The sequence below is a fragment of the Boleophthalmus pectinirostris genome, unplaced genomic scaffold (assembly GCF_026225935.1).
Source record: "Boleophthalmus pectinirostris isolate CB_2022bp ecotype Guang Dong unplaced genomic scaffold, ASM2622593v1 HiC_scaffold_19, whole genome shotgun sequence".
Lineage (NCBI taxonomy): Eukaryota > Metazoa > Chordata > Actinopteri > Gobiiformes > Gobiidae > Boleophthalmus > Boleophthalmus pectinirostris.
Window position 1 is genome coordinate 19,484,495 of NW_026571140.1, and position 13,963 is coordinate 19,498,457.

Below are 13,963 nucleotides of genomic sequence, written 5' to 3' on the forward strand. Positions count from 1 at the left end.
ATTCTGACAGAGGCACACTGAAGTCACTTGAAGGTCATCACACCAGTGCTCCAGCTGCCACGAGGCTAAACTGTGATGCTTATTTCATTTATTGCTCCACTGAAAACAATAGCACAGCCTCTCTCTCCATTTTTAGACTGTGTTACAAAACTGAAATTATTTGCCAGTATTTTATGGGCAGTCTCATTTGGTCCCCTACTTTGGGCCTCAGGGAGTACATTTCTGATTATGGGCAATTGTCTCAGGATTAACCATTCACACAGACACACATTACCTAAGCACATTTAAATATTGTATTTGTCTTAGGGGTTAGACCAGACAAGTATTGCAGCACAAGCCACATCAATTACACAGACAAACAATCGCTCACCATGAGCAAGATCAATCTATGCGTTCCATGTAAAGCTTGGAGCATTTTAATAAACAATTCAAAACATTGCTGTGCTGTCCTTTGAAAGTTCTCAGAAATTACATCCATAAATAAATAATTGCCCATAATCAGAAGTGTACCCCCTCAGGCCCAAAGTATGGGACCAAATGAGACTGCCCATACAACACTAGCGGTGAAAAAAAAAAAAAAAAAAAAGTTCAGTTGACCAAATTGAATTTTTCTGGCTATCCATAAGTTAACTGAAACCTGATTGAATAGGGAAGATACATTTGGCTAATTCATTCAAAACTAAATTTTTTAATATACCGGTACTAAAAATACCTGCAGCTTTTTCCAACAGAAGGTAGGTCTTGGTTGAGGTTCAACACAAAAATATAACAGACCAAAAATATCACTTCATATCATTCTTTGGGAGATCACGCTAGACATTTCTGTTCTAACAGTTTTAATTACAGACAATATACTCTTTATATATTCTTTTAATACTCTTTAATACTCTAATTCGCCAAAACAACAACTGGGATATAATCAATTTCTGTATATTTGCCACATCTAATAGAGCACATCCCAAAATATTTAATACATCAAGTTCTTCGATCCCACAAAGCTACAAAAGGGAATCAAGGCCAGATCATTTTAAGAGCAGCACTTATGGTGTATAGTAAAGGGCTGGGCAGCAGCAGCTCACAGATGTGTTGTAATCACAGCCAATGATGGTGTGACTGTGAAGGCTGCTCCTCTCAGATAATAACCAGACCAGGCACTGTGCAAATCCAATGTCTCTGCTATGTGCGGATTAGGCAGAAAAAGGTGTTAATGGTAGCACGTGACGGCATGTGCAGACAGGGCTTAGTGCCAGCCCAAAAACACCAAATGACTGAGGTTTACAGAAAAGTATGTGTTTGTACAGTGCAAACAGACACAAAGAAGTCACTGCGTCGACTATGAGATAAGCCCCCCAAAAGCACATACCTTACACAACAAACAACAGGGGGCTGACACAGGCGTGATGTGCTCTGTAATTATTGGCTCTCTGGTGTCATCCCCATGCACTCTGAGCGGGCACAGAGCCATGCTACACACACACACACTCACCACTACAGTAAAAAGCACTTTAGCAGAACTGTGGGTCCCCTACAAAGTCACACTAAGCCAATACTGTGTCTAACTCTATTATAGTAAATGTTATATTGTATTGCAAGTAAGGCTGTGCTAATAATATAATTCTACAATTTCACATCCGGCTTTTTCAAATCGATTTGAAAAAGAGCACAGGTGAGCTTAAACAAAGGCCAGGTGAGGGAAGGGGAAGGGGGAGCAGGTTTCACAACTGCCATCTCCTGGGGGAAAAAAACAAAACAAAAACAACCATACGGACGGTAGCTTTAATGCTGTGTCTTGGTTATGTTAAAAAAATTGAAACTTTAATAACATTTTTGCAAGAAATCAATGACATTTTTTTTTAATCCTTGCAATATCACCCTGCCCTATTGCAAGTGTTATATTTACACATGATTATGCTATAGCTCAGTTAATTCGCTCCATGTTAATTTGATCCTGTTTAACTGGAAAAAATACTGTTACACCAATAGCCTGTAGTTTTTGAATATTCCTTGTTTAGCCCTAACATACGTTTATAGCTGTCTAAAACAGGTTCTATATTCAGAGCATAATTTACTCATCCACAATTGTAAACAGTCACGCCTGTGCTTGTCATGTCCCATTTTGAGTCCCCATCCCCGGTTTATTCTGATTCTATAGGAGAGGGTTGTCTTGGCGCTCTCAGCAGCACAAATATATAACAGCTTTCTTTGCAGCTCAAGCGACATGTACACCACAATTTTGATTTATGCTCACAGCCTGTTTAGTTTGCACGCTTGTCAATTTTTAGGTCGCCAGTGGAATGGCCTGCGCTAGAAGCACTGAGTGAACTCACTTTGACTGCATGTGCGATAGAGCTGCAAGTGTTGCCACTGTACACGGATACTGTCCACTTTGTGTGTGGGGCTATCTCTGAAGAGGCCTTTAAAACAACAGCAGGCTGGAGTTTTAACTAAAGTGTCCAAGCATAACCTCAGACAATTAACAGAAGGTTTTTAAAGGTGCACTACGCAACTTTTCTGTTGAATGGCCCACCACCTGCTTGTCTCTATGGAGATTATATTGCTTTATCTGGAATGTTTCACATCATGGCATTAAATTTATCTAGCTCAATAAGACAGGCAGAAAATGGCAAGCTACAGGTCATGTCTGTATAAACGATACCCCACTCACCCAGTACACTTTTTGAAGGTCTTTTTGAGCACTAAACCCCCGTAATGGAACAATGCATCCTAGATATGTTTAATGCCATACTGTGGAACATTCCAGGCAAACCAATAACATATCTGTGGTGGCAGAGCTACACTGGAAAAGTGTATCTTTGATGATGCAACAATCCTTTATACAATATACTTTTTCAGCTGCTCCAAATCTGTCCTGCATTAATGGTTCAGTTGTGTTTGTATAAACACAAATCTGCAATATAAGGTTCTCAAGGACAGAAAAGTAAAAATGCACTTGTTTTTCTGAAATAATTTCTTCTAAATTGAGTAACAAATTGAACAGCGCGCCAAGATTCAGAGGGAGTAACAGAGTAAAAAGCATGTGGTGAGAATTAATACTGGATATAAACCAGGAACGTTCAGGCTTTAATGAGAGATACACGAAACAGCTGCTTTCAAATGATTAAAGTTCTGTCTTGTTGGCTGAATATGAGACCCAAAGTATTTCCTAAGATAATAATAATCACATGTTTATCTTTGTGGAGAGGACTGTATGTGGAATTAAATTGTGTGTTTCATATTAGATTTAAACACTGACCAATCAAACTAATAGTAGGTGTTAGGTCAGCATGTCGTATGGCATTCTACATCATTCTACATCTACATTCATTCAACATCTAAATATTACTAACTATTAAAACACAAAATTTCACATCATATTATCGTACTTTACAGTGCACAAAAGCCAGTGCATGGGTTCAGCCTAACAATGTGTTACCCTGCATTCCTCTCCCGTCTGTCTTAATTACCAGCTTCACTGTAACTTTTTGCTACCTGCCATTTTCTTCAAATCAAATGTTACTGATTGAAATCGTTCAGACTGGACTTTTCTGTACATTCCCTGGAGCGTGTAAGCACTGAAGCCATTAGAGTCTCTGAAAACAGACGGAGCTGATGTGTGGTAATTACAGCCCATTGTGCCGGCTGTTACGGTGCTATATGAAGCCACTTGTGAGTGCCACCTCTGCAGGATGCCGCACAGCTCTAGTCTTTCAGGATCAGTGGGCGTGTCCTTGCTCGTGGTTTTGGAGACGGGCATTGGAGCGTGTATAAAACCTCACGAGTATTTGGACCTGACCCCTCGCTCCTCCCTGCACCTCCTCTGCAGTCCTGCACCACAATCCTCACACTGCCAAGGTCATCCGATTAGCATGCATGAGAGAGGGCACACAATAAGCGCCAAATGTAAACCAAACAGAGATGGGAGAGGACACTGTGGCAGCATGCCATCCTGAGCAAAAGGCCAGTCTCACAGCTTTTATCAATACATAGCTACCATTGGCCAATAATGTTTAATACAAACAGGACTAAAATTAATACTGTTAAAATGCAGATTTTTGTTGTATTACAATTTTTTATTTTTTTTATTAATTTGTGAATTTATATGCAAACACCATTTAATCAATGTGAAGAACTCTGTGTCTTGGCCCTCCTCTAGGAGAATGACATCATCGTGTAGAATTTGAAGACAACAAGTATATTTATATTTATTAATTTATAGATTTCTTTGTAATTTTGTGAAAAACATTTTTAGAATCTGGAAATTAATGTTTATTTACTTATTAGTTATCACCCTGCACGCTAACTTTTTAAGATTTGTTTTGCTTGTGTCGAGATCAAGACAGCCAACATCCAAATACACGCTTTTATGTAAACAGCTCTTAACATCTGAATGTGAGTGACCACATCTTGTTCCAGCTGAAACCAAGGAAGAAAAATAAATCCTTCTATCAGTGCATCTCCGGAGACAGGCAGTAACATCCTGCCACCAGAGAGGTTTCTGATAACTAACAGTGATACATGCAGTACACTGTGCCTAACCCATGCAAACCACTTCAAGTCCCATGATCCTTTGTGCTGCCTCCATGCACAAGAGCCATAATGAAAAGCAGACAAGCTCTCCCACTGCACGGACCACAGAAACCTCCGCTCACTACACATAAGAGATTAGGGCGCTCATTAGGAGAGGAGGCAGGAACACGGTGAGCAACAGGGAAGGACAAAGAGCCTTTCCAGGAAAAAGAACGTGCTGAGCCAAAGGTCTTCACTACAGAAACTTCAGTCTCTCGTCTGTAACTGCATCCTAAATACTTTTAAATAATCATATGCAGCAGTCACAACACAGCAGATAATTAACTGCTTCATTTACTATACAAAAACATTCACTGACTGGCTCTTCCTGTTTACTAAACAAAACATTAGGAAATTATAAACTATGTTGCTTATGTGTGCAATGAAAAATATCATTGCAAGATTTTAGTTTTTATTTTTAATCTCAAGCAAACATTTTGATAGGTCCCTCCCTTGTCCCTATGAAAAGGGGAAAAGAGATCCTATATCATGAGAAAGTGACTCTTTCTGAGCTTTAAACCATGTTATAATGCTGTTACCTCATCAAAAACATACCTGTTATTGTCTTTTGTTTCATTCACACATGTTTGAGTAATCCTGCATTATTAGTCTGTCTACATCTCCAAAGCTCAAAATTCTCTGTTTCACCTTGTGATATCATGAAGCTGTAGTTTTCCAACTTAACAGCTACCTTTTACCTTCTATTCAATAGAGATCGGCAATCCTAGGGCTGAAAACATCCAAAAAGGTGTATGGAGTTTAAAAACATAGTGGAGCACTTCTTGTATTACCACATAACATCACAAGGATGTCATGTGGTAATATGCAGGGTAATATGCAGGGTTTGTGTTAAGCATATGTGAATGAAACAAAACAACTCCAGGTGTGTTTGTAATGAGGAAACAACATTATAACATAGATCTGAAAATAGCCTCATATGGGTACTTTAATACCAGGATATTCAACAAATTAAAACACTGTTGATCAAGCAAATAAACATTTATGTTAAAGAAATACATTGAACACACAGCATAGTAGAGACATATTGAATCTGTATTATGAATTACGTTGGCGGAATTATAAAGAAAAACAGTAGCACTGCCCTGTGTAGGTGGAGCATCTAATTCCGACCGGTAGTGTTTATAGGTGCCAAAAACCGGCAATTTCCCCTCGTCTGTGCAAAGTCTGTACTTCACGGCCCGCATATTTACTTGCATGAAGAAACACAGAAATAGACCAAACTTTAGCTAACGTCAAGCCAGTTTGAACAACAACACTTTTCTCCTGCCAGTGAAATTCTCAAGTAGGGTTGGGACAATAAACAACAATATCATAGCGTGATAAAAAGGGTACACAATAATCATTTGTGGGACATTTTATACAATCGTGATAATCGCCAACAAAAATAATCGCCATTATATCACCAGAATGTGCAGAAAAAAGCTTAACCATAAAGTTTTCTGCTAGATCATTGTTGTTTTCAGTTATAATAAAGTACATTACTATAACAGTTGTTTGGAACCTATGGAACTTATGTATTATATTACAATTACAATTATTTATTATCCATAAACATTTTGAACTATCAGTAACTTTAATAATGATCGTGATAATAACGTTAATTGCAGTTATTTAGGCCCTGATAATCATGATACCAAACTCTCAAGGATTATTTATTTTGTTCCTAATTATTGTTATTATTACAGAGTGGAAAGCAGCAGGGACTGTGTGTGAAGTAATGAAATGCAATGAAGTCAGGTGCAAAAAGGTTAGCCAGATTTGTGGAAACAGATATTAAATTTATATCTGGGGAATAAAATGTGGAGTATATGAAAAGGTTAAGTTGTTACAAAAAGGCAGAATGAGACAAGTGGTTGTAGAAGTAGCAGCTCCAAATTGTAGCACTCAAAAATCTCTTCATCCAAAAAACTACTCTGCTCTGTTGGTATGTTAAGCATGCCTCATTTTGTCTGAGCTTGAGGTAAAAAGCACACATTTTACATATTTGGACATAGAAGAATTAATTCTTTAGGTATCCTCAGGGGACAGAATTATAATTGCACATATTTATGAGATGTTTTCACTGTTGGTGTTTGCGAGTTGCCAGCTGCTCCCTCGGGCACTTGTGATCTCTGACATGTCTCCGTGAATGCACAATTGTGCTGGTAGCGTCACTAAACCTGCAGCAGCAAGTTTTCATTTGACAGCATGCCACATAGGGATCATACAGGGCTGCCATTCAATATGAACAGAGGCACCTACACGCAGAGTTTTACAATGCAGAAATGCAGAAATGTCTTCTATTGGCCCTTTTTATTCTGGCTGTATGGCTCTTTGTCAGAGCCCAAGTAGTTTCATTAAAGTGACTCTATAGTCCAAAAACAACCTGAACTATACTGGCATCATGGCCTTGCCTATTTTCCACCGGCAAGGCTTGCTTATGCACTTCTAATACACTACTTCTTTTATATTGACATGAGTGCTGTGCATCAATAAACAGGAAACATATGATGCTGAAGTGTTAGCTTTGTTTTGGCTAAGCATAACAGCTCAACAGATTTATTGCCATTATTGAAAATACAGCGGGCTTATTACAAGATCAAGTGAGTGTGCGGTGAGAAATGATTGTTTGTTTTGTTGTTGTTTTTTTCTGGATTCTCTCTTGCTCAATCATCTCATTTGGTTGTTTAGCCTTAGCTAAACCGTTCTGGGCTAGAGCGCAGCAGGGTCTGCTACAGACCCCTCAAACGGGCCAGTACAGTTCGCTTTAGACAGTGGAGACACTTCTGGACCATAATAGACTCTAAAGTGAACCAGTAAAAACAAAGCTTTTGTTTCTCAATGTATTATCATAAATATTAGAAAGTAACTATAGGCTTAAAATTAAAAGATTAACAGATTAAAAATAGCCGTAAGTGGCATTCATACTCATTCATACTCAAATTATATTAGATTAAATTATTCAAATGAAAAATGATTTGTGTCATCACAGCTTCTCCAGAATCAATGTGAAAAACTAGGGTTGTTATATCAAGCAGTTGTGAATAGTTTAAATGTGGCTTTAATGTAAATAAGGTACCCTGTATGTATGAATCAAGTGTAACATCCCACTACTTTTTTGTGATTACTTACTGTAAGAGAAACTGATGCGTGGCGTGACATCATCTTCAGTGGCCGTCACAAAGTAGAGTAGACTGGACAGAAGAGCAGCAGCAGCCAGCAGACAGGGGCCTGCTGCAGGAGATGTCCACATGGTTGTGTATGACAAGTGTACACAGACTGTTTAGAAAATTCCTTGGTCTCCTCTCTGATATTATTTGTTGCCTCCCATCTTCCAGTGAGCCAAAGGGGGAGTGATGGTGTCTTGATACTCCTACTCCCTGTGGTCCTTTTGCAGTTAGTGGACTTTTAGTGCAGCGCAGAAGTATCTTTTAGAGATTAAAGGGCGCTTGCCTTCACCATTCTCTGTCCGTGGCGGCGAATCACTCTTAAACCCCATCCAGTGTGAATTTAGAGAACATATCCTTGCATCTGTGAAGGCAAAAAAAACAGCAATTGTGACTTCAGTTTCAACCCAGAAAGATTTCTTGAAGAGATTAAACCAAAACAACAGATCTTTATCCAAGTCTCTGTGGTTAACCAAAGCAAGCTCGTAATACAATTGCCTGTAGATGGCTCTGCAGAGTATGCTAATAATTAAACTACAGCATTAATCAGGTTAAAGCAACATGTACCAACACACAATCTCACTCATCTTTTTGTCATGATGTTTTAATAATATAGCTGTAGAGTATGAAACATTTATGGCTCCGCTACTCCTCACTGACACCACATTGCAGAACTAAATCAACTTAAACCGACCACCAAGTTTGAAAACACACCATTTAGGTGCAGTTCACACATATCTTTCTATGTTAAAGAACGATTTGATGTTTTAAAGCCGTGTATTTAATTACTGTGTCATTTCAGCTATCCCCAGGACTATTATATCAACTTGGCTCTAATTTTCAGGCTATAAATGATAGAAGGGTAATCGCAAAGACATCCTCTGTAATTTGAACACTAGCTCTTTGACTTTTATTGGCCTCAGTGTCAGTGTAGAGATAAGATGGCTTAGATATAGCCTGAGATTTTGTATTGGTTGAGATTTCTGGGAAAACTCATTCATCCTTATAAATCTTAAACATAACAAGTTGACTACTAGTACTTTTAGCTGCTGACGTTGCTTTTGCTCTCCCCCTACTCCCACATAGGTAGTGAAGCTAAGAAAATAAACATAGCCAAGTACATGGGCATGGCTATTGGGGTAGCTTGCATCACTGAGCCAAATCCCCGAAGACCTCCAATGAAATGTTTATGGTGGATAATAAAGTCAACTCATGGTGAATGGGGTGGGGGTCAAAGGGGAACTTTTATCCAGTCGGGGGGAGCGCAGTCGGGGAGTAGTCAAACATGCACCATCATCAAAGGGCAAGTCAGTTTACAGAAGTGGGTGGTGGCGTTTTATCTTTTTAAATGGCCCTTCAACACCAGTTAATTGGTACCCATAGCAAATTTAAAACTTAGCATGACAAGATACTCTCTGTGGCATTATTGTGTTTTCTGTGTTACATTTTCAAATAAGCAATCATAACTTAAGTTTCCCCATCACTTGTCTCTCTCTTGGTCCTCTTCTTTCCTGCCGAGTCTGCACCAACAAGCGTGACAGTCCCACAACCCAGGTCTCCATGTTCCCAGGGCAAGTCCTTATGTAACTCAAGAGGTCTTTTAAATTTTAATGAAATGAAGAGAAGGGGTCTGCTGCTAAGGGAGCTTTCTTGCCTTAAAAACAGCAAAAATGCTTCAGTATTTATGCGTTTACATACCAGAGCTGCAAAATGACCAAAGGTTTATGTGAAGAGGTCAAGCCAAAGGTCAGTGGCCAAAAACAGCGTAACTAAGTAAAACTTCTGCTACTTCAGAAAGTTAATGAGAAACATCCAAAGAACATCCAAAGTGACAGTTACGGTATAACACCCAAGCAAAACAACAAACCAGTTTTGGGCCAAAGCATCATTTTCTGACACAACCGAAACAAGATGTTAATCACATAAAACATAAGCTTCAAAAAAAGTAATAATAAAATAAATTATATATAATAAACATTATTTATTTATTTATCTTATAGCTCATTGCCCTGGTCCCATCTGGTTGTCAAAGACAGTGGGTGCTGGCCCTTGTTGCTACGAGGGGGGGACAAGGCGCCATATTGCTTAAGGCTACAAATTCATTAACCTCCTGCCCCTCCCTCGAGGTACTCTTTTTAATATCAGCATCTGCTGAGGGAGAGAGAAAAGATGTACAGACACATTGGCCAGTGCACTTGGCCCAGGTCACCACAAGTTCACTGCATACAGAGCTGTGCTTAAAGCTAACTATTTGGCTAGTTTGGTATCTGTGACTTTGAGAGATGTTTTGGAGCTTTAGCAGCAGGCTTTGGATAAGTCATGTCTTCAAAGTGACTTGTCTCATTTAGTCCTTGGCATGGAGCAGGGCACTTATGGAGATAATCAGCTGGCCTGCAGGACCTTGTGATGAGAGTGAGATCACTGAGCTCTACATGAGGCCAGATTAGGCCGACATCCAATCCATTAGGAGTATCGCCTACATCTTGGGCCAAAGCGTACTTGCATTTGCATTTATTTAAAACATAGTACTCCACCTAGCTAGTTTCAGCCAATGTTATGGCTTTATAACATAAATATTTACTTACTAATAAATGTTGTATAAAGGTCATAAACAGTTGTGAGCTTTTTCCACGGCTAACCCCTAAAAAACACCACCCATGGATGTCTGATTACTATTCAGTAAGATTTATGGGGGTATTTCATTGGTCAGAAAAGACCCCAGCGGGTGACTGACAATGCATGGACTGCATGCTGGTCTTGTTTTAGTAACTCATCTATGGCTGATCAGGAGGTGGTTTCTCAGTAGGGTGTTTGTTGAAATATATACTATTGTAAGTGCCTATCAGGACTGCGTGACAAACTAGCCTTGATTAAGTATTCACTAATAAAAATTTCATGTTTAATCTTTATAGGTTGCGTTCATGTGACATCAGAGCTTTCCAAAATCCCAATAGTTTAAAACTGAGCTGGAAAGCAGGTAAGACCCCAAAAATGTGATTGTTGTCATTTGTCAGTTGAAATGACTTTACTATTTCTGGAGCCAATCCTTAACAAACAATGATTGTTTGAGACTTCTACATTTGTTGATCATACTTTTGGATATTTCTGTCAAAAACAGTAAATGTCCATTAGAATGATTTTGGCCCCTGCTCTGCATCTGAAATAGTGAAATCATCATAGTCTACAATGTTAATACAAACCTATTGACTACGTGTGACCTAATGCACACACCACCTCTTCCAATACAAGCCTCTTGAGATGAGAAGTTGGGGAACACGAGAGAGTTTCAGCTGACTGCTCCCAGCTCCAGGAACGCAGACATCTAAATAAATCACCAGCAGGTTAAAAATAAACCGTAACCCCTTTCGCAGCAGTAGACAGGAGCAGCAATTGTTTCCTAAGCCACTAGGGCTCATAGTAGCTTCATCATCGGACTGACTTGGCGTATTTATCCCACGTCAAAAGCATGATTCAGCACGTCTGAGAGAGCACATTTGCCGAACTGAGATTAAAACGTAAACATAGGGCTTTCTAGACAATACCGTTAATGCTTGTTAGGCCTGTCTGCTGGGAATACAAATGAATAGAAATCTCAAAAGTCTAAACTGCTAGGAAACCTCTTTGTTTTTCTGGAAATGTAACAAGATAAACCTGGAAATCTTTTGAGTAGAAGAAACTCGTAAAATGTGAGAAAATAGGGTAATGGACTATGGGATGTCAGGCAAGCAGGAAATTAAAAGCTCTATATAAATAAAGCAGCCAACCTGTACAATTACAGGTCCTCAGATAGCGGAACAATAAAACTATCATCTTACATGTGCCACTATGACTTACATGAATAAAAGGCACACTGGGTGGGAACAGACACAAAGAAGTCAAATGGGGTTAGTAATATTATTTCTAGCCTGCAGGTAGGACTTTTACTTGGCTTTTTTACAAACCCGCTCTCTGTCTGCATACACAACACTGAAGATTTTAGCAAGGATAAAATATATAAACACTTTTGTGCTCACTCCAAACTTTTGTAATGTGGAACAGATGTTTGAGGATCTTAATGCCTCAAGGCGAACAGCTTGTGATAGAGACAAATTGGGATGAATACCACTTAAACGATATGAATGGCCCTCAATAATGTTACACCATTGCTATTTCCTCTATGCAAATGTGATGTTCAGAACTGGTTGCAAGAGGCTTATGAAAGAAAACAGCTTGCCACAGTGGCCATGATTGTCTAGCCATATAAGACACCAGTATCAAGTGTGCAAAGTAATATATTGATTGACCACTACTCTAACATCCCCAAAATAGGAAGTGCATTGTGGTTTCAAGGCACCGTGCCACCCCCCAGATACGTTACAGTAATGAAAGTCTCTTAATAGAATCTCTTTACTGCATTATTAATTCACAAGTTTTGATATCCTAGAGTGGGGATAGAGGGATACCAGCTCTTCCAGCATGTGTGATCAATTATTCATCCCATTCTCTCGTTGCTATATATTCTGATATTTCACTGATGCCACTAGAAGTCTATTTTTGAAACTTTTACAAGGTTGTGAGGTTACAAAGACTTGCGATCAAATCTGAAGTTTTGTGGAGATGTTGGTGATATGTAAGGCTGCAAGAGGATCTTTTTCATACTCAAGTCATTAAAACTTTACTCACAAATGTACTTGATAACTTTTAATAAGGTTTAAATGTTTTTAAAAGTAATCATAAGGAAGAGGAGAAAGGAGTTAATTCACCTGGGAATTTTAAGTGAATCAAGATCCAATCAGACTTGAGATTTTGAAAGAATAAATTAGACTATTTTTGTGTTAAATGGCACTGTCTGTCTTTTTCATGAAATTAAAATTAAATGTTAAAAAAACTAAAATTGAAAACTAAGTTAGACCTTACACTTTAATTGCATAGCAGCTAGTACTTTTTTTTTTTTTTTTTTTTTTACATCTACCAAAGTAATGATTTTTTAACATGGTTTTGTTGAGAAAAAAAGAAAAAGAAACAAAACAAAACAAAAAGTATAGCAAGAACAAAAATGTGGCTGTTTGCTGCAGGTGTTCCAATCAGTAGGAGCAAGTAGAGGGTGCTCTTGGAAAAAAGGATCAAAACTCAAACACAACAGACTCCAGGCACTCCAAGCACTATAGTTAAAAGGCCTTTATTTGAATGGCCAAAGCCAACATGTTTCGACCTTAACTGGTCTTCATCAGGGCTTAATTAAAACAAAAAGTATATTTAATTGACACAGAATTGCTTAAGTTAAGAAGGTGACTTTGTGTGTGTGTGTGTGTGTGTTGCAAAGGCAGAGATCATGACTTGACACTGTTATAAGAATGATCCAACAGGCTTTAAGGGATAGTCAGACTGGCCCTTTTGCATTAGTGTACATATCGCTCAGCTTTGCCACGAAGGAAAGGAGCAATTATCATTTCAAACAAGTGAGTGAAGCAGAACTGGCGAAGGAGATAAGTGCTCAAAGGAGAGCTGGGTCACCTTATTCCCTGTGATACTCGTGCGCCCTTGCCTCAAATTATTCAAGCCTGACAGGGAACAGTACGAGATTGGGCCCTGAAAAACTTGCAAAGCGTCAATAATGAGCAGTGTGTGTCAGTTGCAACGCAGGTATGTAATTTGCACTTCATGGCAACGCTGATGAAACTATGGAAACCAGAAGGGCCTCCTTGGAGACGAGTAAATCGCAAATGACTGTATTTAAGATCTTTATGTAACTACATTTCACACACTTAATGTTAACACTGATTTGAGGAGTTACAAAAGTAGGACTGCAAGATAACTGTAAACTGGAATTACCATTTCTTGTACTTGTTTCTCATGAGCTTAGCGAGTGTCAATACAAGTTGTAACAGTAGCCTGATGATGTCAGTCTAAAAGTAAAATGAGGTGTAACTTGGGCGAGGGAATAAAGTTATATGTACACAATAGTACTTTTCAAACCGACCATGCTGTTACAATCACTTCACTAAATATACACTAATCTATGACTTCATATCATTGTCTGTTCTCATTTGGATCCTCATGACCCAAACACTGTGGTAATCCATGTAGTCTATTATTTTCTATGACTGACTATGAGCATAACTGTCCATATCGCAATTACAACTGTACATTCACATCCAAAAATAATAATCTTGATTGTAACCACTCGAGCGTACAATTTCACTTTTTTCTAAGTGGAAATATGGTACTGTTGGTTTGAGTTGTTTGTCAGG

General features: G+C 38.7%; 2 protein-coding genes across 2 annotated transcripts in view; one reads left to right on the plus strand and one right to left on the minus strand.

The window, feature by feature from the left end:
- sema4ba (sema domain, immunoglobulin domain (Ig), transmembrane domain (TM) and short cytoplasmic domain, (semaphorin) 4Ba) overlaps positions 1-13,963 on the minus strand; it is a 35,724-nt gene that overhangs the window by 17,961 nt on the left and 3,800 nt on the right. The window contains exon 2 of the mRNA XM_020941424.2: positions 7,699-8,097. Coding sequence (XP_020797083.1) covers positions 7,699-7,819 — 121 coding nt within the window. The 5' untranslated portion in view covers positions 7,820-8,097. The remainder of the gene's footprint in view (positions 1-7,698; positions 8,098-13,963) is intronic.
- The window catches only part of nfatc3a (nuclear factor of activated T cells 3a), a 313,699-nt gene that overhangs the window by 740 nt on the left and 298,996 nt on the right, over positions 1-13,963 (plus strand). The gene's annotated exons all lie outside the window — the stretch shown is intronic.